Source organism: Neodiprion virginianus, chromosome 5 (assembly GCF_021901495.1).
Source record: "Neodiprion virginianus isolate iyNeoVirg1 chromosome 5, iyNeoVirg1.1, whole genome shotgun sequence".
In the NCBI taxonomy this organism is placed as follows: Eukaryota; Metazoa; Arthropoda; class Insecta; order Hymenoptera; family Diprionidae; genus Neodiprion; species Neodiprion virginianus.
In genome coordinates this window covers 2,495,186-2,519,503 of record NC_060881.1, presented here as the reverse complement: position 1 = coordinate 2,519,503, position 24,318 = coordinate 2,495,186, and the positions used below count along the sequence as shown (strand labels likewise).

At 40.2% G+C, this 24,318-nt stretch overlaps 4 protein-coding genes across 9 annotated transcripts; 2 read left to right on the top strand and 2 right to left on the bottom strand.

Moving 5' to 3' along the window:
• Positions 1–352: 352 nt before the first annotated feature.
• On the bottom strand, positions 353–24,290 carry LOC124305264 (ribonuclease P protein subunit p25-like protein). 4 transcript variants are annotated; one of them, XM_046764471.1, is made up of 5 exons: positions 23,264–24,290; positions 2,365–2,475; positions 2,111–2,289; positions 1,826–1,936; positions 353–1,736 (listed from the first exon to the last, which is right to left on the bottom strand). In XM_046764471.1, the coding sequence occupies exons 2-5, from the start codon at positions 2,473–2,475 to the stop codon at positions 1,469–1,471; spliced, it is 669 nt and encodes a 222-aa protein (XP_046620427.1). In that variant the 5' UTR covers positions 23,264–24,290; the 3' UTR covers positions 353–1,468. The 4 variants fall into 4 exon arrangements, with proteins under 4 accessions (XP_046620427.1, XP_046620426.1, XP_046620429.1 ...); XM_046764470.1 differs by lacking the exon at positions 23,264–24,290 and adding an exon at positions 3,607–3,679; XM_046764473.1 differs by lacking the exon at positions 23,264–24,290 and adding an exon at positions 3,642–3,666.
• LOC124305259 (aromatic-L-amino-acid decarboxylase-like) lies at positions 5,038–14,438 on the top strand. 2 transcript variants are annotated; one of them, XM_046764463.1, is made up of 14 exons: positions 5,042–5,807; positions 7,423–7,631; positions 7,720–7,833; positions 8,010–8,061; positions 8,384–8,454; positions 8,673–8,915; positions 9,629–9,754; positions 10,202–10,440; positions 10,771–10,945; positions 11,761–11,926; positions 12,205–12,257; positions 12,878–13,077; positions 13,150–13,230; positions 13,396–14,438. In XM_046764463.1, the coding sequence occupies exons 2-14, from the start codon at positions 7,431–7,433 to the stop codon at positions 13,535–13,537; spliced, it is 1,863 nt and encodes a 620-aa protein (XP_046620419.1). In that variant the 5' UTR covers positions 5,042–5,807; positions 7,423–7,430; the 3' UTR covers positions 13,538–14,438. The 2 variants fall into 2 exon arrangements, with proteins under 2 accessions (XP_046620418.1, XP_046620419.1); XM_046764462.1 differs by having other exon boundaries at positions 5,038–5,807; positions 12,878–13,230.
• Positions 18,882–21,852, top strand: LOC124305260 (tyrosine decarboxylase-like). Of its 2 annotated transcripts, none has more exons than XM_046764465.1 (3): positions 18,882–19,066; positions 19,641–19,860; positions 19,971–21,852. In XM_046764465.1, the coding sequence occupies exons 2-3, from the start codon at positions 19,660–19,662 to the stop codon at positions 21,432–21,434; spliced, it is 1,665 nt and encodes a 554-aa protein (XP_046620421.1). In that variant the 5' UTR covers positions 18,882–19,066; positions 19,641–19,659; the 3' UTR covers positions 21,435–21,852. The 2 variants fall into 2 exon arrangements, with proteins under 2 accessions (XP_046620421.1, XP_046620420.1); XM_046764464.1 differs by having other exon boundaries at positions 19,638–19,860.
• Positions 21,605–23,167, bottom strand: LOC124305266 (peptidyl-prolyl cis-trans isomerase H). The gene is made up of 2 exons (XM_046764476.1): positions 22,402–23,167; positions 21,605–22,331 (listed from the first exon to the last, which is right to left on the bottom strand). Exons 1-2 carry the CDS (start codon positions 22,950–22,952, stop codon positions 22,328–22,330), a joined length of 555 nt encoding a protein of 184 aa, XP_046620432.1. The 5' UTR covers positions 22,953–23,167; the 3' UTR covers positions 21,605–22,327.
• Positions 24,291–24,318: the final 28 nt, after the last annotated feature.

Genomic DNA, 24,318 nt, shown 5'->3' with positions numbered 1-24,318 from the left:
CTAATTATCTCACTATAGGTCTAAAATTCGGGTCGATAGATTTTCCGCTAACCTTCTAACGATCATACACATGTACATAGCGTATCATGGATTTAAACGTCAACTCCTCGTCATTATTATCATTATCACTAATTATTACTATTATTATACACGTGTATCACCATACTATACATAGGTATGTAGAAGTAACAAATTTGAAGAAAAAGAAAATAACTAACGCAAACGATAAAAAAATTGATTTAAATATATAAATACAAAACTAAAAATAACACGAACACGAATAATAAATAATAGTCGAACACAAGTAAAGCCTGCAGTGTCGATAAATAAGTTCTAATTTTTCAAAGTTGCCATGTAAGATCAACGTTTCTATACATGTATAATTCAATCAATTGCCTAGTGTAAACAATGTTTCCTATCGATTTTTTACAGCCTAAATCGAGGCAAAAATGTTGACTGGTAAGAAAAAAGCGAAACTATATACTTACGACCAAAAGCAATATAGCAGATGAATTATATGCACACACATGTATACATATTTCATATATATCATATATGTATATGAAAAGCACACACAGAGTCTTTTTTCTAATATCGAATTGAAATGATACTTTATATGCATGTGTAAACTGTGTATGTAACAATAGCTGATGTAGTGAATTTACTAATAATCCGCAGCCTGATCCCATAGATTACTATTAGGTATACCTTTACATCATAGAAACATAAATGACGACGATGTATGGATGTATGTATATACACATGTGTGCGCGTGTGTGTGCGTGTTGTGTTGTGTTGTGTATACATAATATAATAATATACATACATCGTCAGGATGAAGATATACAGAATTTATTTATGAATTTGTTTTTTATAAATCATCAGTGTTTCATTATTATTATACATATATGAATTATAATGGGCGCGGATTTACGATCCTGTAAGAATTCTGTTCTCCATTGAATCTTATTCTCTTTGGTGCGTGCACACATACATATATGCATACATACATACACACAGAGTTACACACGGATAATAACTGATGTACCATAAATGAAACGAAGTGAGAGAAAAAAAAATTCAAAAATACAAAAACCACAAAGGAAAGAAAAAAGAAATACTGTAACAATTAAATACACTGTACATAACAATCTGTAAATATGAACTAATGATGACAATGGTGTATGAAATTAATTATTAGAATTATACCTACTACTATTGTAATGATAATAAGAGAAAGAAGAAAAAAAGAACAACAATAATGTAATATTGAATAGCAAAACTGTAATGACAGAATATTACATCCTCGTATGTAATTACTTCCAGGAATAATAATAATAATAATAATAATAAAAATAACAGCAATTCTTATCGTTATTGTTATTGTTATTATTACCAATGGTAGGCAAAAAAAAAATAAAAATTTCTACCAGAAAAAAAGAGAAGAAAATGACAATTTTCTCGGCATTCATGCTTTTCCCTTCTTTCTACTCTTGCTACCCGACGACGTTTCACTCGTCCGTTGTCCTTTACGGGGTCTCTTCTGCGCGGTTCGTAAACCCATAGCTGCAAATTCCTCTGTAGCTACGCTCGATAACTTGCTCGTCGACGGTTGTAGCTCCCTTATACCGTCAATAACGACGGTATCAGAATCTTGCTGATCATTTTCACCGGAAGTTTTTGGGTCCGAACGACGCGACGAAAACATTCCTGGTTCGTCGATCGACGACTGATGACTGCGGTTAAAAAAATATGTGAATTAGTTCAATTTAAATCAATAAATGAAAAGAAACTATTGCCTCTTTTAGAAGTGTAAAATTTTTACCCAAGCTCCCGGGAATCGAGAGGATCCTTCGACAGCAAAATATGTAGCTCTGGAACACCGAGATCAGCCATGTTACCTTTGCTTTTCTCTACCACTGCAGCCTTTTTCGATCTGGATTTAACAATATTCACGTATCATTACGCATTGGGACAATGTTATTGAATATAGGTATAATAATCTTTTGATGAGTCAGTTATTGAATATAATGCGTATTTTGTAAAAGACATACGTGCAGTTTTATAATTTAAGTAATGCTATTCGAGGTAGAAGAAAGTTTATACCGACTTGACATAACGAAGCTTCGTGATTTGATGAAGACTTGGATGATTTCTCTTGCAAATTTCGGCGCAGGTAATCACCTTACCTATCCCTTGACCCGCACCTGACCAGACGATACAATTGTAACCGGGTATTTCCTTCAGAGCGTAGCTTAGTACGTTTTTTATTTTGGTACCGCTGTTCACCTGAATGTATGAAATAAAGTTCAGTCAGGCTTCACTCTCATGAAAAAATTGTCCTTCGTGTTATGTTATACTCACGTGCATCCACAAAAATTTCTCCGGTAAATTTGGTATCGGTATTGGGGTTTTAACGACGTCCCCTGTTTTTTGGAGGAGGAGCTTCTTTTTTGATCTCGATTTTCTCGCCATCTGAAAAAACGAAAATAAACCGTATGTAAGGATGGAGAAACAAGCGGCTTTATACTGGCCATGAGCCAGCTCTCGAAATTTCCGTTCTCACACTGCAGGTTGCAAATTTATGGAGAAAAAAAAGAAATATATCCAATTCGAATTTCGAACTACAAATTCAGATTCGTGATTAACCATTTTAAAACCGTCAGATACCGTGTTACACGAAAATAGAACTATTTTTTTTCATTTCGAACCACTACAATGGATCCACCAATACAAATTTTGGTAGTCTGATCTCAGGTTCGTTATCAGTGACCCAAAACACCCTTGACTACCAATTTCTACCAAAATCGGAATAGTTAAAAAAAAATTTCCACCACATCGGATCGCCATTTTGGATTTTCCAATCCGACTTCAGATTGGCGATCAGGCACGTAACAAACCTAGTTTTTTTCAGCTTATCGAATTTGCCAAATTTAAATTTCCCAAATCTGACTTTCGACTCGTGATAAGCGGCCCAAAAAACCTCGCAGTACCAATTTTCATTCAAATCCATTCATCCATTCTCAAGATAACGTATTTTTTATTTGATTTTTGGAATTTTGTTACTTAAATAATTGAAAAAGTACAGAACCGATCAAAACCAAAGATAATCGGTTCTAAGTTTGGAAAAGCCGCGTCGAATGAGATAAAAATCATCGAAATCCGGTAACCTGTTCTCAAGATATTGTCGGACAAAAAAATCGATCACATACGTTGTATACAGTATAGACAATCAAGTTTCAACAGGCTGAATGCTGAATAAAATTTACGTACGAGTATCGGCCTATAAACAAAATTTATGCAAAGAATTTCGTTGCGGTAAAGGTCACCGGGCTGTTATAACGGCGACGTCACGTCGCATCGCGGCAAACTCGGAGATTAATTAAATTGAAAATTATTGGCAAATCCACACCAGTGGGATCCGAGGAACGTGAGAAATAGTGAATGGAACTCCTTGCGATTCCGTGGGAGTGAAGATGCGGCACTTTCGATGAATAGGGGTAAGAAACAGGGAATGGAATTTCTAAAAGGAGCAGAGCACTGGGTCAAGACTTCAAATTCGGTCTCGTATAATTATCACGCATCACCAATACGCGGTTCTATTACTTCGTTCGTCATTTTCCTTTGATCAAATTGTTTACATTCAAAATGTAGTATTACTTTTTTCTTTTTTCTTTTCGTAAACGATATACGAGTGGGAAAGGCGTTATCGATCTAGAAATTCTTCATTTCTTGCGTCATAAATTTATAGAGTGATAACTGTAATATTTTTCAAATTGCGGGTACATTGGTATTCGATTTTACCGGCAGAGGGGGAGGAGGGCTGTCGTTATACCGCTTGTACGTACATTATACGAAATAAATGTATGTATGTACGTGTTTATTACTAGATCGAATGGGGGATGGATGACGAAGGGAGCGAAGCTGATGGTCGTCGGTTGGCGGTGGGTAGTTGGTATGCGGCATAGCGAGCATAGCGCCGCGACGCCTCGACGCCATATTGCATTATTAAGCACCCCCGGCCCATCCTTGCATTCCGGCATTATGAACTTTTCCTTCTTTTTTTTTTCTTCTCCTTCTTTGTTCAAATATAAATTCACTCCTTTCGCCGTTGCGGTGACCGTTGTAGGTAGGTGAGAAAAAGAAAGGATTCAAATTTTTTCAATATTTTTCTTCATCTCTTTTCATTTCTCTTTCTCGTTCACATAGGCGAGAGAGAGAGATAGGATCGGAAGAAAAATAAAGAGAGAAAGATAGAGATCGGATCGATTATTTTCGGAGGGTACATAACACTTCTTCCTACGATTCTCAATTGCACACCCACACGTCGTGGCATTGATATAATAATGATAATAATGATAATTAGGCAGGGCATCTCGAGGACCGGCGGCACCTGCTTCTGACAACTTCTTACAATGCGCATCGCCGTTTCTACGCAAGCATCCAATTTCCTCAAGTATCCTCCTCCTCCCCCCCACCTTTAGAAAGAGAAGAATCGCGTGTATATATACGTGTATGAATTTACGAATAATGAGTGAGAAATTTCTCTCCTGTATATAATACGACGTGGTATATACTATGAACATAACCTCTAAAAATTGAATCGAAATATGGGAAGAAAAGTGTTTTTGTTTTAAACGATAAAAAATTTCGGACATTTCGTCGGTGTGAAGAAAATTCCGGATAGATGGACGCTAAGATGATAAAGTTCTGAGACCATCCTTTGTTCATGATCAGCGAAAATAACTACGTAGCAAAGAAAAGACGAGTTTCTTTTTTTTTTTTTATCATGTTGCGAATATTAACGTCATCGTAACGATTCATCCTGAGGAAAAACCGTTACTTCGTGATTTTGGAATTGTTTGAAATTCGATGACAGGGTGGCCACTAAATCTCCATCACAAAATTCCCTGACTTTTGTTCAGATGAAAATTTTATAATTTTCCCTGATCAATTGGAATAAATTAGTTATAGCAAATTCATAAAAATATATGTATTTTCCATACAAGTTTTTTTGTTTTTTTTTTCATAAAAGTACGAACCGTCACTTGGGTCAGACTATCCCATCCAGCCGATACGCAAAATCGTTTGTAAGGTAATATTTAGGAATATTCAAATATTTAAGAAAACCTTTCGCCGATGGTAAAAAAATTAGTAGTCCATCTAATTTATCTAGAGCTTGAAAAAACATTGTGGGACGTATTTGTATGAACAAAAAATATATGAAACGAATCCCTGACTTTCGGCAAAAACCCCTGACATTACCCTGATAATTTCAGAATTTCAGAATTCCATAACATTCCCAGGTTTTCGAGAACTCCCTGACCAGTGGCCACCCGGAGTAAACCGTAATGAAACAAAATATACTCATACTTTTAAATCTTCGTTCCTTTAAAATCATTGTAAAAATAAGAAAATGGCGAGTTTTTTTCCGCAATATTTCGTTACGATAACGTTACCAATTTCGATCTCGCAGTTTTCACGTACGTTGTAGGAACAAAAAAAAAAAAAAAAAAGAAGAAGAAAAAGCACATTAATAAAGAAATAAAATGGAGGAAGAAGAACGGAGACGCGCAGGGCGCGCATTTGGTATGTTAGGGGGTGGTAAAAGGGGCTCCTCAAGATTCTGCGGACGCGCATGACGGTGAAAATCGGGGTTTCGCGGTTTCGCGGCTTGATCAAAGCGCACCGCCGGAATACCGACTAGCTTCAAGTCTGGACCGAGGCGAAGCAGCCTCCCGGAGTCCTGCCGAGATCCTCGCCTCCAATCCTTGACATCTGGAAGAAGGATCTTTGCGCGGCAACAGGTATTCTTCCATCACTTTACAAATTGTTGCATGATATTTGCCTGTTCTTTCCTCCGCTCGCCGATTTATCGTAGAAATAGAAATTCACGTCCTCTGTACGCTTCAACATTAATATATCTATAACGCGCAATGATTTTATCCTTCTATTTGTTACAAGTGTAATGTATTGTACGCGTTACGTGTACGCAATTCATTGAATTTGTTCAAGTTATTTGCGAGAATTATGCTGCACAATACAGCTGATAGAAAAATACCAAATTCTTAGTTTACGACGTCCAATTACAGAGGATTAGGGAATTTCCTGGTAACGATGAAACTTTGGGATTTCATTAGGCGCCGCGGTAGTTAAACTGTAAATTCGGCTTAACATCGTGGCGGGTCAAAATCTATACACATTGTAACTCGATTAAGAACTGGAAGTCCCGATGAAGCGTTGACGAATGTTGCCACGCTAATATCACGTGTCATTATGAACAGTATAAACGCTGATCAAATACTACAGGAGCGTCGGGTAATGGGAGCCTACTATGGAAAATTATTAATAAAACTCACAATTTACGTAATTTATTTTTTTAATAATTACGAACATAAGCTTTACTTATCTAGCTACCAGAAAATGACTGAAAGATCATCAAGTTGAATAATCTTTGGTTGAAAAAACGAAGAAAAATAAGAAATATCATTCGCATTAACCCACAATTCGGAAAATGGGAGCTAATAATTTCAGTCAAAAGGCTGTAATGTTATTTGCCCAAGTGATCATTAATCTAATAATAGGTAAAAATAAATATTTGCTTAAAATCATATATCGCCCATTACCTGGATAACATCAAATTGAAAAATGAAAAAATAATAATTTCATCTCGCTTTTTTATTGCGATTCCAAGAGTGGCACCTTAAATCAGATAGATGTGGAGATTTAGCTGGTGTAAATACAATATAGTAGCTATGCATTTTAATGTTTACCTGGAACGTGCTTGTATTACAATGATTTGTTAGCCAAACTATCAAGTAAGTAGAAATTAGGCACACGTGATTATTTTAACACGAATCAACTCGATAATTATACGACATGGAAAATTTCCGGACTAATAGTATAACGAAATATAATGAAAGAAGCACAATCTATTTTAGAAACGTATATTATTATTCGGATAGTATTTCTTCGAAAAAAAAACTTTTCCGCGGATGTAATTTCGCAAACGTGAGCTTTCCCTTCTTCGGCAATGCAGAACAGTATATTATATTGTGTAACAAGGAATCAAACCCGGTTTTTTCAGGCCAAGCGTAAGTCTGCGAGATGAATATTACAAATACGCGAGGAGAACAGACCGTAGCATCCTTTTTGCATACAATTATTTACGTAATAACAGTATGTTACGCGTTTTTTCACGAAGCACGAAATTGAGGTTAGGGTCCCGTAACGTCAGATTTGTTCGCGATGGCGCATGCGCGGAGTACAGAAAAGACCACTTTCAACTCCTAGGACTTAAAAGTTGTATTTTCAGTACTCTGCGCATGCGCATTCGCAGACTCACTCTACCGTCATAGAAACGGGTACTTTGTATACGGAAAAGCGCGTAAAATATGCTCGCGTTGTATAAAAATCTTTCAGACATCAAAATGGACGTCGAAGAGTTTCGCATACGGGGCAAGGAGATGGTCGATTACATCGCTGAATTCGTCAGCACCATCCACGGGAGGCGTGTCACTCCAGATGTAGGTCCCGGATACTTGCGGCCGATGCTTCCGGCCGAAGCTCCCCGCGAGCCCGAGTCCTGGGAGGACATAATGCGGGACGTAGAGTCGAAGATAATGCCGGGTGTAAGGATCGATTATCTCCCCGTGATCAGGATCCATTCTCTAGCCGAAGCTGTTTGCGCGTTATCCCTCTGTTTTTTTTATCCCGCAGATCACTCACTGGCAGCATCCGAGATTTCACGCCTATTTTCCGGCCGGGAATTCCTTCCCTTCGATCCTCGGAGATATGCTTTCGGACGCTATTGGATGCATTGGATTTTCGTGGGTGAGTATCCTTCCAATTTCGAGCCCTACGCAATTTTGTAATTGACAAATTGACTTGGAACGTCGGAAATTATACGGTCAATCAAATCGGGTCTTCGATCAATCAAAAAAGGACTCGTGACAGTCTGTTTGAACGAATTGGACAAACGCTACTATGATTTTCTTCTCGTATTTCAGGCCGCCAGTCCCGCCTGCACCGAGCTAGAGACGATAGTCTGCGACTGGTTTGGTAAGTGACCTTGAAAAAAGTTCTTTTCTACAAAATAATGTATTGCGATATCGCCAAACAGCAAAAAAACCGTTTAACGCCAGACGTTGAATTGCCAAAGAAGTCACGAGACATTGTCTTATTGCCTAGATTCGACAAAAAAGCGTCGACCTTTTCAGATCCGGTTGTTTAGTTTAAACCGGGCGTAAATTCGTTCTTTACAAGACGAATATTATACCTCTATGCAGGAGAAAGGAAAGGAGTCTCGATTTTCGAGGAAAGTTTTGCTGAATGTTCGGTGTGTAAATTATCTTGAAACTGATAGCGGTTCTATGGCTTTCAGGCAAGGCCATCGGACTTCCAAACGACTTCCTGTACTTCAGCGAAGGCAGCAGAGGGGGTGGCGTGATTCAGGTATAATCATTCATGGTGTCCAGTGGTCCTCGAAAGGTCCTTGAATTTTGCTTGTCCTTCAAAAGTCCTGGAAATTATCCTTGAATTTTTCTTGTGTCCTGGAAATGTCCTTAAATATGTTACGGATTATTTACCGGTCACCATGTCATTGGGACACCAGGACAATGATCGGCCGAACAGAATGGTAAACGATAATCCATGACCCTTGTTGCTTTCAGGGATCAGCCTCCGAGTGTGTTTTGGTTTGTATGCTGGCTGCGAGAGCCCAGGCGATAACCAGGCTCAAGGAATCACAGGCCCATGCCCACCTCGACGAAGCGAGCCTCTTGGGGAAGCTGATGGCCTACTGCAGTCGGGAGAGTCACAGCTGCGTCGAGAAGGACGCGATGATCTGCTTCGTCAAGCTCCGGATCCTCGAGCCAGACGAGCGGAGCATTTTGAGGGGAGACACCGTGCGTCAGGTCCGTCACAGTGGGTTTCCACCCACTTGCTTCAGTATCATGTCTCCGTTTTGATGGGTCAAGTGTCGACGCGAATTTACTTGAAGGAATAGTACCCGTATTTTTTATCACGAGAGCCAAGAAATCACAATGAAGTCACGATTTTGAGGTTAGAGTGCTAAAAAAACATTTTCATATAACGCGAGCATGTTTCACGCGTTTTTTTAATACCCGATTTCCGTATACAAAGTACCTGTTTTTATGACAGTAAAGTGAGTCTGCGAATGCGCATACGCGGAGTACTGAAAATACAACTTTCAAGTCCTAGGAGTTGAAAGTGGTCCTTTCTGTTCTCCGCGCATGCGCTGTCGCGAACAAATCTGACGTTACGCGACCCTAACCTCAATTTCGTGCGTTATGAAAAAACGCGTAACATACTCTTGCTATATAAAGAATCGTGTGCAACAAGGAGGCAACGGTATTTTCGCCTCGCGCATTTGCAATTTTCGTCTTCTGCTCGCCTACGACTCTAATATACTATTTTTTCTCAGTAAAACTGGCGCGGCTATATTATAAAGTTGGGAGATTCCTACGAATGGTTCACATTCAGCCTGTTTTTACTTGACTGATGAAACATCATCGCAGCTTGGTTTATGATGTTCCTGCTCCTCTCCCACTTCGTCTGCAGGGTGAAAGGTCACGAATGACTGACGAAGATTGAATTTGTCCCGCAGGCAATCGAGGCCGACGTGGCTGAGGGTTACGTTCCATTTTTTGTGTCCACCACTCTCGGAACGACAGCTTGTTGCTCATTCGACAACCTCAAAGAGATCGGCCCAGTGTGCAAAAAATGGCCCGGTGTAAGTATATGCTATACGAGTTTCTTAACTTAACATACTTTATTACGGAACTATACATAAGGAATGTTCCATAAATTCCGATCTTCGCAGATAAGCCTGTACCTATGTATATTACATAACATACCGGTTCCCCTCTATAACGTACGAAGAGTTGCCAATCTGCGCGCAATTTTTAAGATCGTGGTTTTAATGGTTCTTTGCGGCAAAAGGAAAAATTGTTGGTAAAATATTGATCATACGAACAAAAATACTCAGCCATTTCTACGAAAGAGAAGAACTCAGCCGTAGGCAACCGCATGCGTTACGTATACCACAACCGTCAGTCAATTACTCATAACGAATATCGCGAGCCATTCCGTTTAGGCAAAAAGAAACAATCGCGCTTGTACAAAGTAAAGTAAAAAACGAAGGCGTAGGTAAACCGAAATGTTGTATCGTTGGCGTCAGATTTGGCTACACGTGGACGCCGCTTATGCCGGGAACTCGTTCATCTGCCCGGAGCTGAAGCAGTACATGGCTGGGATAGAGCACGCCGATTCGTTCAACACAAATCCGAACAAGTTCCTCCTGACAAACTTCGACTGCTCTTGCCTCTGGGTGCGGAATCGGTTCAAGTTGACCGGCGCCTTGGTTGTCGACCCTCTTTACCTCCAGCATACTCACGCCGATACCGCGATCGACTACAGGTGATTTTTGATCGACTTTGGTAGCACGAAATTGGCGAAAGGATATCGTTTGGTTTATCCAAGGTCCATGGATAGACGAGCGGACGAGGGAAAGTCTTTGCATGGTAGCCATTTTTGTTCCAATTTGTGTATAGGTTGTATGTTTTATACTACAGTCTGACAATGCAATCGCTATTTTTGTTCCTACGGAAAATTCCTCATGCATAGATCTTACCTTGTCCGTTCGTCTATCTACGGACCTTGGGTTTATCCAGACATCGGCATGGTTCCCCTTTAAAGCCGACGAGGGACTGTGACCATACCTTCTCAATGCTTGATTTCAACTTTCAGGCACTGGAGTATCCCTCTGAGCAGGCGATTTCGCTCCCTAAAATTGTGGTGCGTGTTCAGAAGCTACGGAATATCCGGGCTCCAGGCGTACATTCGGGGTCACATTAGTCTGGCGAAGAGGTTCGAGTCGCTTGTGAAGAAGGACTCGAGGTTCGAAGTCTGTAACGACGTCGTGGTCGGTATAATATCACGTACATACATACCTACGTTGTGTAATACCGTTCATCGAATGAATGTGACGCGCAGGCGAGAGAAAACCGCGATTTTCACTCACGTGGCGGCTGTCAAGACTATGCAGTTTGCGCTGTCGTGTCTTTGACATTGGAGGAACGACCAAGAAGCGCCGATTGCTCGTATCCTCGATTTTCGAAGTATGGGAGTGAAGGGTTTATCGGTAATGACCGATAGCCACGACGGTCAATAAATTAGCTGCTAGAAGCAAGCAAGGAATTCCCATTTTTAGTATACAAAGCGTATTTGGATAGGTGAATCACTCGGAATCACACCGAGCATTTTTCTTCTCTACCGAGAAAATGACATAAGCGTTTCAGGTACTGTCAACGACCCACTGCAAGGGTGAACCACTTCCGCATATCATTATGAAACGGGACTTTCCGTACATTCAACTACGCAGACGCACTCACTTTGCAATCACTCACACCGTTGCATGTAACTTTTATGCGATTAGGCACAGCGAAGGGCGACTTGATGCACCTGAAATAAGCTTACTGTGGATTCCAAAGTACTTGATGCAATCAGCTGAACAGTGTCATGAATTTATGCATGGACAATCGCGTTGAAAGATTATTCTCAAGTAAATGTGGTTAGACATATAAGTATAATGTAAAGGATTCCTTGGAGTGATCGAACCACGGCGTAACCGCATATATGATTCAACTGTAAATTACCAGAATAATCGAGGACACTGGCATATTCTTCATTACCAATAATGTCGGTTACCGTTCTGTATTTATCTTCCTTAATTTTCAGCTCGGACTGGTTTGCTTCCGGGCGAAAGGCACGGACAAACTGAATCAGAAGCTTCTGAGCGTGATCAACGATTCGGGAAAAATTCACATGATTCCAGCCCGAGTCAATCAGCGATACACGATACGATTCGCCCTGGCAGCACCAAACGCTACTGAATCGGACGTCGGTGAGATGACTCATCGATCGATTTGTTACTTATATAACGTGGATCTTTTCATTTGTTAGGATTTTCTCTTTTCTTACGCCACATACACCTCGATTCTTTCGTTCAGGAACTTGGGATCGACTATTTTTCCCTTTGCGGTGATGCCAAGAATTTCATCGCACATCGTTTATCCATGAAATGGTCAAACCTTTGCACACTTTACCTTAATTTCTTTCTGCCTGCTTTAATTCTATTTCCATCCATTCGCGTGATCAGTCATTCACACCTTCTGTTTACAGATTACGCCTGGAGCATTATCACGGACTTTGCATCGGAACTCCTCGAGTCCAAGGTGACGATGATTACACACTCCGTTAAAACCCTGTAATATTCGTGATTGGTACTAATTGTGGCATTAAAAAATAATTAACCATCTTGCGGTACAGAGTATATATACATAGGTATATATACATAAGTGAAGCTCAAATTGGGGAAGTACAAATGCTCAGTTACGTTGTTATTACTATCTGAAAAACTACGTTTCGCGCCTCTTGAAGCACGAGGAAGCATTCTAATAAAGATGAATTCTAATTCTTCGTAATCCTTCATGAGGAAGCAAACATCTGATCGCATATTATAGACGGCTCGTTTTGGATCACCTCAACGTCATCCATCATCGAATCAGTACAACCATTCGTTCTATTAGGATTCAAAAACCGAAACCCTCCGATCTTTTATTCGAAGCAAAGTTCATTCGCAGAATCGTCGTTGTCCAACGTACGTGAAGTGAACGGTTATTTCACGGAAGTGGTTTATAGTCAAAGATTATGTCACATTTCTCTTTCCCCGTAGAGAAGGACGTTGATTTTTCTCTTTATAAAATCCGGAAAAACCAGCCTGCAGTTATTCATTCAATCAGGACATGTACCGCCATGTTCCGGGGTCACCATGACGATGAATTTTCTCCCGCAGGACGTGATGGACGAGCTCGCGGACATTCGGGAGAAGAAGAGGAAGGCCACTCTGGAGCAGCGGAGGTCATTCTTCGTCCGAATGGTCTCTGATCCGGCGATCCAGCCGGGCTTCACGAAGACCCCGAATCAGTCGAACGCGAAGCTCGGAACCCAGGCGACGATCTGCGGAACGGAGGCCAACAGCGCGCCCCCGACAGTGTGGGTATTTTCGTTGAATAATTTTATTTTCGACTCAATAATAGTAGCTCAAGTCATGTTCCTCATCCGCAGGCACTCCTGGATATCTTGGCCGTTGGCCTACCTCCTCCAGTCACGTGACTCGAACTCGGACACCGGGGAACTCTCGCTGAGGTTTGTATGGGACGGCCACTAAATCTCCATCACGAAATTCCCTGACTTTGATAGGTTTACCAAACAAAAATTTTATAAATTTTCCTGACCTATTTGGATAAGTTCGTTATAGCAAATTCATAAAGATATAATGACAATCAGTGATTTAATCGGACCTTTCGGCAGGTTTCGACACTTGGACACGATGGTTCGACTCAAGGCGAACAGCGGCAACAGCAGCCGTCGGGGAAGCAGCACCGGGTGCAGCCCCGAACCCTCGCCTTCGGCTTCTCCGTCCAGAGGCCGAAGTCCGAACGGATGTTCGTAATGTGTTCGGGAGGATCGATTGATTATTCGCGAGCGCTGTACGATAGAAGAACAACCTCCTTGGCTCAACAATCGCTAGATTTTATCCAATCGACAATAAAATTTCTGTTCGAGATTTCTTAATTATACATAACATACTTTTAAATAGATAAATATATAGACGAGAAGTGAATTAACCCTTACCCTGTCACATGGTTCTGAGTATACGTTTGGGTCTTTCGCTTCTTACCCTTACTTTGGCTATTTTAAGTGCTTCAAAAATTCTGAAAAAATTCATCCACGGTCTTTGAGGCGTCTAGTTTAAAATTCAATAGTCTGTTTATTCAATAATTCACGTGGGAGAAAGCCGCGGGCGTTAGAGTTTACAAAATATACACATGTCAAGAAACCACGAGAGTACAAAAGGCCCCATCTGACGGAGTAAAGGTTGAAATTAAATATATTTCAGGTATGCGTCATTAAGCTCGCTGTATATGCATGAAAATTATGTATTAACGTGATTAATTGTAAGCCTGCTTTTTTCGAAATCTCTCATAGAATGCAAAAGATACTTTGTATTTTGTTGGTTCTTTTTCCAGTTTTTTTTCTTGGTATATCTATATATGTATGTATATACCCACATACTGCTACGCATTTTATCTCAACGAAAAATTATTGTCTCGTAACATGGTACACTTTGTATGCGTGAATACATACATGCTATAATGCCTTCTACTAATGGTTGATTAATTTATCTATTTTTTCATGTACCTAAACATGTTATAGTGTACGTATATCCGATTTATTTTCAACCCCGGGTTTATGACCGAGAGCAATGGAAGCCGTTGCGAATAAATTGTATCATCGGTAAGAAGTAAAAGTATCTTGCGTTATATTAAATCGAACGGTTAAATATCGTCAAATTTTCCCATGACTATTTTGAACATCTGGAATTTTAATACATCGTTATTTTATATCCGACAATTTGTAAATATTACGTTTGCCATCAATTATAATTGTTTAAAAATTTTGCGAACGAATCGCGGTACATAAAAGTTTTGCGTTTAAATAACAACCGTAGACTATTAAATTTTTTACGCCAACTGTTAATCCCGCATCGTATCGAAAAATTATATACTTGAGTAAAAAAAACCAGTTTGTTGTATAAATTTCGCTAGATGAAACTGGAAATCGGAATTGTTTATTGGAATTTTTTTTTCTTACTCCAATACGTCGAAAAGGTTTTTTTTCCTATTAGATTTAAAAAACCAAGGCGGAAAATAATATTACAAAGTGTTTAAAAATCAGATTCAGCTTAATTTGCAAACTCGGTAATCCCGTATAATTTTATTGGCTACAGTTGCGAGAAATTTGCGCGAGAATTCGAAACGCGATTTTGAAAATCCTCGGTCGATGTATCGCCGGTTTCTTGATGCCAAGCCGACCTGTGTCTGGATATCGCATCTAGGGTGAATTCACGCGGATCAAATTTACCGCCGCTCCATCGAGGTGTTCTAAACGTAGGTGAAGAGTAAACACCCGGCAGCTATTTATAAAGCCCGGCTTGATCAGGGGCTGATTTTACCCCAGCATGTTCGCCTCAACATGGATTGAACTAACAGGGTCGTCTAAACTTGAGTGTCTAAACAACAACGGTGTTCTAAGTTGTACCTTGTAGAAAGTAGAGGCTAAGATAATTTGACCTATTTTTTTAAAATTAAAATTAAACATTTTTTTCTCTTCGTCACGAAAATCAAGGAAAACTTTATTGCGATAACGAAAATTTCATCGCAATTATGTAAAATTTGCCAAAAGTATACATACTTTTCTTTCTTTTATTTTACACAATTTCTTTTTTACTTACTATCGATTTTATGTTTAAATTTAATAACGCTGCAGCACGAAAAAACATACGCTTGTTATCAAAGCAAATTAGTTATGGAAAATTTTCAGCAATTATCGGAAAAAGAATTCAAAAACAAAAAACGCATTGCCACGTAAAAGTTGACTTTAAAAATAGATAAAAGTATGAGTTAATTGAAATTCTGATTCTTACATCTCGTTCTTTAAATACATGTTTCTGTAGTTTTTCAGTTTAAATTCGTCCAATTCAGGGACGAAATTTTCACGGAATTTCGGTGAGATTACATGCATAAGACAAAATAAGACTTGTGTTGAAATGCGCCGGAGGGAAATAACACGAAATGATTAATAAATTACTCCGTAATGTACACGGTAAACGAGTTCTGCTGGATTTGAAGACACTCCTTGATGCGCGATGCTGGAATTATAGGTGGCGTATAGATTGCGAAGGGAAAAAAAAGGTAACCGAAATATTCAAATTCTCTATGTATAATTTTTCACTGTCCTTGCTATTTTCAACTAATGGCAGTTTTTAAAATCTCAAAAGGTCAAACATTTGTTTCGGCGTAGTTAATTATTACAAAAAACGTAAGCATGGCAATAAACGCGTGATAGCGCAAAAGCGAACGTGATATAAAAATTTTTAACACCCTATTTCTTTTCACACATTCCAACAGCTCTCAAATTTTATATCGCTAAAGAATATTTTATGTATATGCATAAAATCATCGTTAATTACGAAAGATATAACCCCAAATTTGAAAACTAGCGACAGTTTTATTTCGCCTCTAATATTTGTATTTCTTTTCTCTAACTAATTTATAATACGTTATTGAAAAAATATCGCGTTTCGCTCGAGGCAAATTTTCATTTTCCCTTTAATATAGTCATTAATTTCAATTACATTTCAGTAGGAAATGACCATTGTAACGTATGATGTAAGAGAATGTAAAAAGTAGCGAATACCTCGTTATTCTTTTTTTTTAGTAATCACAGCGTGACCGCGAACTTGTAATATTTTTCGAATATTTCAGCAATTCAATTAACAATAAGTCACGATCTATTTATAATGTAATATATTGACCGTATATCGAACCAGACCCGTTTATGGTACTTTAACACTTGTGTTTCTCTGCCAACTTGACAGGCCAAGTAAAGTCGTTAGCGTAAATATTTACCGGTGTAAAATCCGAACGAAATTATCACTATCGTTAATTGTGAAAGGGGTACATCCGGAGATAAAGGATAAGAAAATAATGGTATTTCCTGTAAGACGAGGAAAGTCATTAGTCTTTGTAAACTATTACGAACAGTACTTTGTGTGAGGTAAATATTACGGGATTCCAATGTAGAAGTTAAATTCGCGATAGTTATTTAAAAGCATTGCTGTAACTTTAGCGAAAAGAACACGTTTAATGTGTAATTAACATCGCGTATGTGAATGTTATTTTATTCTTACTGTTCTCGCGTATCACAGAAACCAGTTGTGAGACAGAAATAGCCTGAGCTAGGATTTCGAGCCACGATTTCGTGACGTCATTGGTGCAACAACGCGCCAATCTTACTGAGCAGTTTATTACGTCGGTAAATAATTATAAGCGTACGCATTTGGGATTGCTCTCGATGACAAGAGTAGGGGGGAGAAACGAGAATATCTCTCGCTATAACCGAGATACTTCCCACCTTTCCCTCTCTCTCTCGCTCTCTTTCATAATCATACCCATTACCATTCGGAAAAATCGTCCCTCTCCACTTGCACCATCATCATCGTGACGTACTCGGGTATACCATGCACCCAATACCGCTATCAAAACCCGAACAGATGTTTCAATATTCATGAAGATGCAGGAAATGCTTTTACCTGCGTCATTTCTTTAATGATTGTTTTTTATCTCCCGTTGCTCTCGATTATTGCGACATAATTATACGCAAGGTATATTTAAAACATTTGCTAAACTTATCACCAATATTGGAAATAGGTTTACGAGGTTTCTCCGTATGAGATATTGATCAAGTTGTTCAAAGTGCAGCAAAACATTTTCAAGGATAAGTGTGTATACGGAATGAAACCTAAGTTGGTCTTAAGAAACTGTAAACTGCATCGGGTAAATTATGTTGATTTATATTTTTGTTTCGATATTTAGGGCAGAAAATTGTGTCCAGCAGTTTTGTGGACAATGGATTGGGAACCCAGAAACCAAGTGCCAAGGGAAATCCGATTCAAAAATTAACAACAAAAAATATGCACACGTAAACAATATGGGCAAAAATTTAATGTAGTGTGGGTATGAAGACTTAAGCAACATTCTATTCCTACGAGCTATCCTAGAATGTATTTTATTAGTATATAATAATTAAAATTCACCCAATCTGACGCATATTACAAGTTTCTCTTTCTTGACCCGCCATCAAACACGTTTCGGAAATTTTCGTAAACGACTTGCTAATACGTAGGTTTGTCATCGAATGACTACCCGGCTGGTTAGATCAGTGGGAAAGAAGAGAAAAAACGAATTGACACGTGTGAAAAACTGACCTTGAACAAAGAGTAAATCTTGCAAAGTCCACCACATGCCATTGGCGCAGAAGATCGCTGACTCGTTTGGTAATTTCCTACGAGTTGTAAATTTCGGGGAAACGGAATTCCATTATTGATGACAAATCGGAGGCTCGACTAGCGTCTCGGGAGCTCGAAAAGCCAGGAAACCGAACGAGCCTCCTTTATCGCGTTCACCCAAAAGGCAGAAATGAATTTTGAGATAAATAAATTTTGATTCTATACATTGGATAATTACCAAAACTATGATTTATTACTCGTAAAGTTTGTTTTCATCATTTTTAGTTAAGAAATAAGTCTTGAAGTTTTTGGTTGATAGCTAATATAGGCACCGGTTCGGAAGAATAAGAAAAATGTTTTAACCAAGATGTGATGGACTTTATCGTTTTTAACGTTATCGGGGGTAGAATAATCAGAGCGCGATTGGAAATTACGTTTGGGGTTTGATACCAGAAAGTCCGTGCGAAAATAGAACAAGTACGAAAAATATTCATTTCTAAACTTTGTTTATCAATTCTTTTACATTTGTAGTTTATTACTAATTATTAATTATTATCTTTGAATAATAGTAATTTAAATGGAAAACTAAAGTTTCTTTAAACGTTATTTAGCATACACGTTTGAGAAAATAGGTAATTCTTCTTAAATTCCGAAATATCGTTCCGGTTTCTACAAAAACAAACTTTACATAATAAAAATATTTTTTCGTTTATCCGTTACGTAGAAGCAATCAAAATTTCATATCCAGAACTCTATTTATAAGCCCAAAATAAGGCTCAAAATTCGTGTTAATCGGTCTTATCAGCGACTGTGGGGGACGCTCCTTGCGCACCTGGTTGAGCGGTCGTCCGAAGAGTTGGGGAAGCCCTGATTTCCCAGCCAAGTCTGACGCTCGAGTCTCCGCATATAAAACTGGTTCGCTCACCTCGCAGAGCCGCAGTCACTCGCTACCTTCCATCCAGCACCATCGAACGGTGTTAAGACATCCGAGGAAAAGTGGATCCGACAATTACCAGTTAATTCGCTTTGAAGTATCGACGTTGTACAAGTCGAAGAGTCCTAAATCTATATATTGCGCGTTGTTGAAATCAGAGAAATAAACTCACTCCGAATCACAGCTGAAAGAGCAATGTAAGTTCAGCGTGGAAAAGATTTAAACTAAAATCAGAACGTGCATTTTGCATTTCTTCTTTTCCTTTCAGATTCCAATAGAAAGAATAGAGTGGTTAGAATAGAGTAATCAGATTTGCAATACGATTCCATTTTTCGCATCAACATTCAGTTGTTTTGTTCATTTATTTTTGTTTGCCAAATATCATTGAAGTATGTTTCTGCTACCAGAAATCAAATAAACTGAAACTTGAACGGTTTTGCGCGGTTCGAACTGGAACCACTATGCAATGGTTACATAAGACTACCGCTGTGGTGCCTGATGATGTAGACTAAATTACCGTTAATGGCTGATTACCGAGATGCCTGCCTTCGAGCTATTGAAACTCATCTGCCTGCCTAATCTTGTTACTAAGCACAGGGAATTCCATGCCCTCGTTCATTACCAATAACCATTATCACCGGGTAGTCTTGTTTAACTTACTCGGAAGCATCGCCCCCGGGGCAAAAGATCATCGATCGCCTTCATTGTTAGCAATTCCCCCCTTCTTAGTGAACATCCTGTATTTATGTAATTTTCTCTTCTCCACAGAAGCAGACGCAGCTAAGAAGCCATGGACATCGAAGAGTTTCGTGTTCGCGGCAAGGAGATGGTCGAGTACATATGCGAGTACCTCGGGAACATCAAATCGAATCGAGTCACCTCGAACGTCGAACCCGGGTATCTGCGGCCCCTGCTTCCGGCGGAAGCTCCGATGAAACCCGAATCATGGGACGACATAATGAAGGACGTTGACAGCAAAATAATGCCAGGGGTAAGTCGAAACTCTCCATTACCGTGTCGAGGATACTACTTCCTGAGCATCACCAAATTCCCAGCATTTTCTTATCGTGAAAAAATTTTACACTCGTTTTCCGATTGCAGATAACCCACTGGCAGCATCCACGTTTCCACGCTTACTTCCCATCTGGAAATTCGTACCCATCGATCCTGGGAGACATGCTTTCGGACGCAATTGGATGCATCGGTTTCTCCTGGGCCGCGAGTCCGGCTTGTACAGAGTTGGAAACGGTGGTCCTCGACTGGTTCGCCAAGGCGATGGATCTGCCCGAGGAGTTCCTTTCCGAAACGGAAGAGTCAAAGGGTGGTGGAGTAATCCAGAGCTCGGCTTCCGAGTGCATCCTCGTGACGATGCTCGCTGCGAGGAACCAAGCAATAAGGATACTCAAGGAGCAGGACCCCGGAACCGAGGATTCGGCCTTCCTGCCCAGACTGGTGGCCTACTGTTCCACAGAGTCCCACTCCTGCGTCGAGAAGGCGGCGATGATAAGTCTGGTGAAACTCCGGGTCCTCGAACCTGACGACAAGTGCTCCTTGCGGGGCGAGACGCTGGAGGCCGCGCTGAAGAAGGACGTGGCTGAGGGTTTGGTGCCCTTTTTCGTCTCGACGACCCTCGGCTCGACCGGCTGCTGCTCCTTCGACAACCTCGAGGAGATCGGCCCGGTCTGCAAGCAGTATCCAAACCTCTGGCTGCACGTCGACGGCGCATACGCGGGAAGCTCTTTCATCTGTCCGGAGCTCCGTCATCTAATGGCGGGCATCGATCACGCCGACTCGTTCAACACGAACACGAACAAGTGGCTTCTGGTTAACTTTGACTGCTCGTGCCTGTGGGTGAAGGACCGAGTTAAGCTTACCTCTGCGCTGGTCGTCGACCCGCTTTACCTGCAGCATGCCAATTCCGGGGAGTCGATAGACTATCGGCACTGGGGTGTCCCGCTGAGCAGGAGGTTCCGCGCGTTGAAGTTGTGGTTCGTCATCAGGAGCTACGGGATCAGCGGCCTCCAGAACTACATCAGGAACCACATCAAGCTGGCCAAGCGGTTCGAGGCTTTGATGCGGAAGGACACGAGGTTCGACGTGGTTAACGACGTCCGCGTAGGGCTCGTCTGCTTCAGGTTGAAGGGGAGTGACACCTTGAACCAGGAACTGCTGGCCAACATAAACGCCTCCGGGAAACTCCACATGATACCGTCCAGGGTGAAGGAGCAGTACATCATTCGATTCTGCGTTGTTCGGGAGCACGCCACGGAGGAGGACATCGACTACGCGTTTGACGTAATTGAGGAACACTCGACCGAGGTCCTTCTTGCCCACTTCGACAAACCCCAGACACCGGAAATTATCGTCAAGAGCCCAAAGACCCCGCCGCCACTGTCGAAGCGGCTCAGTAGGCGTTTGAGCTTCACCAGAAGCGTATCGAGGGATACATACAGGCGGTCCTTGTCCAGGTCGAGCCTCCACGACGGGGCCACGCCCATCATGATCGTTGACGATGATCCTGAGGGAGATATTATTGAGGAAGACGTTTTCTGCAACAGCCGGTAGAATACGCTCCGGCTCTCGGTGCCAAGGAAGAGGGAACCTCTTCTTTCGTTGCCCTGAGCTGTAGGCCCTCACACACAGAGAGGAGATATTGCGCATCACGTTTTCATTTCCGTTGCTCCACAAATACACAAGTTTTATTGTGTTTTATAGGCTCGATTTACGATTTAATAACTGCTAGAGATAATGCCTGCCGGTGGATAAGAGCGGATGTTTTTCATCTTATTAGTTATTTAATTGATTTTTTACGATTTGTCAGAGAACACAAATCAAGTGTCTGACGAGACACTGTGCATCATAAGTGGCAACTTGGATATTTCCTCATTTTAAGATGTACAAGGACAATTAGTTTTCGCTGGAACAATTAGTTATTTTAAAATTAATTGTAAAAACTTTTAACACTTGAGAATCGTAATCGAGTCGAAAAATAAATCAACGATACCTCCCAACCTTCGTCGCATCAACCTTGCCCAACCGATGCAATCATAGTTAAATAATGACAATGCGGTTGCGATGGTTTGGGATGAGATTACTAGTTGTTTAAGTAATAGAATTAACTATATTTAACGAGTGTTCGTTTAATTCATCATGTATATTATTGCATAAAATAAATATCTGATTGATTGTAAATAGAAAAAGAACCTTACTTTTCATTCGTCGCTCCCAAAATATATTCAGACTGTTATTATCTAGCCACAGAGAAACGATGGAAAGAATTTGTGCTCTGGCTGGATCTGAAGGTTAATTAAAGTAAAAGATAGATACCTTTAATTATTAGGTTTAACCGAGGTTCTAGACCATACCATGTGCCTTTTTGCGTGGTGATCTTGATCGCCAAGAAACGAAATGCGAAATTAGGTAAAGCGTCGGCGTCGTAACATTGAATGAGGAAAAGCTCAGCTGTGTAGAAAAATGATTTATTAAAGGAATCGATTAATTGTAATAAATTAACGAAACAAATAAAATTTACATTTGACCACACTGCGATATGGTGACTGGTATCTTAGGCTTATTGTTCGGTCCCGTAGGCACATTCTCAACTTTTCTCATGACCAAAAGTCCGTCGATAACTCTGCCAAACACGACGTGTTTACCATCCAAAAAATTGCACTTGGCACAGGTGATGAAGAACTGACAACCGTTGGTGTCCTTGCCGCTGTTGGCCATCGACAACAAGCCCGACGAGTCGTGTTTGAGGATGAAATTCTCGTCGGGAAATGTGCTTCCCCCGTATATGCTGAGCACCCCGGTACCGTCGCCATTGACAAAGTCTCCGCCCTGGATCATGAAGTCTTTAATTACCCGATGAAAAATTGCACCCTTGAATCCGAGCGGCACCCCGTCTCTCCTGTACTCCCCGGTGCAGAACTGTCGGAAATTCTCCGACGTCTTCGGACAAACATCCTCGAAGAGCTCAAATATCATTCGTCCGATTTCCGTCGTGCCGACGGAGACGTCGAAGAAGACAACCGGGTTGTTCGGGTTGCGAAGCTGGGACTGAATCTGGTTCCAGGTTGGCATCTTTCCGTTTTTTCTTACGTTTCACTTTTGCAAAGAGATACAGGTATGCACGTCGCACTGCCTTTTCTTTTACTCGCCAATTATTACTAGCTTATCATTAATTTCGGACACTCCGCATCGTTGAGCGACCAAAAACGAGCACATAACCTCGCTAACTTCAAGCCGGTTATCACACGCGCCACACACACAGGCTGTGCGTATCGTGTGAACGTAGATACGCTGTTTGTTTTGAAAATGGAACGCGCGGCGTGAGTCTGGTGACCTAACCTAACCTTAAAATCAAATTCGAAATGGGAGATAATCGTACTCACCTTTAGACGTTGAAAAGGTCTTCGTGGGAATCGCAAAGCACCTCGCGTAATATCAACCTTGAATTTCTCCGTTCTTCCTATTTTGTCAAATTAGTGCAAACCAAATTCGACCACTCAACAGCAGCGCAACGTTCACACAACTTCACTCTCTATCCGACGATGGCAGCGGGAGGTATGTATATAACATAAAGGCGCGCGAGATTTGGTCATATCTATTATGACGAAAACTTTTGTTTATAAAATGAAAAACAGATAATGTTACTAATCGATAAGCCAGAAGTTTTGCGGCAAAATGTACGCGGATGATAAAAAATTGTATAACGATAGCCAAACACGCAAAATATGGTAGCAGGACGCTTAATACACAAACGCGATGAGCCTAACAAAGGTTCGACAGAACAAAAATCGTCAACGATTTGTTACAATATACGTCCAATCTCACACATATATATCATTTGTATCTGAAAGGTTGCATGAAGAAACATTTATTCAAATTCTAATTATAGTAAATGTAGATATATCTGTACATATTGTAACGCTGTATATCAATACACTTTCATGAGCTATGAATACTTCGGTTGGAATTATATTTTAAAGGCATGTCGACCTGCCACAATATTTTCTCATACTGTACAGTAAACCAATATTTTAGTATATACATATATATATAGGATATATTAATATATAATATACTATACATATAGGTATATATATATTGAAACATTACGAAAATACAGTACTAATCACTTTTATAGTCTAGAAAATACAGGTATTGTATGTATCCATACCATACGCCGATGTTGTTTTTAGTTTCTTTTTTTGTTTCATAATGTCTGTGTTGTAAAATATGACTTATCGATACATAGTTCAATCGTGATTCCCAAAAACGATGCCATGGACTAAGGATCAGTAACTCGCACAGCTTACCGAACCTGCCAGAGATACTTCTGACGCAAGGCTTTACTCTTATCAACTACGTGATGAAATGACAGTACAATACACACTTAAGTCTACATAATATAATACGTAAGTTTATATAATATGCTGTCTATAGA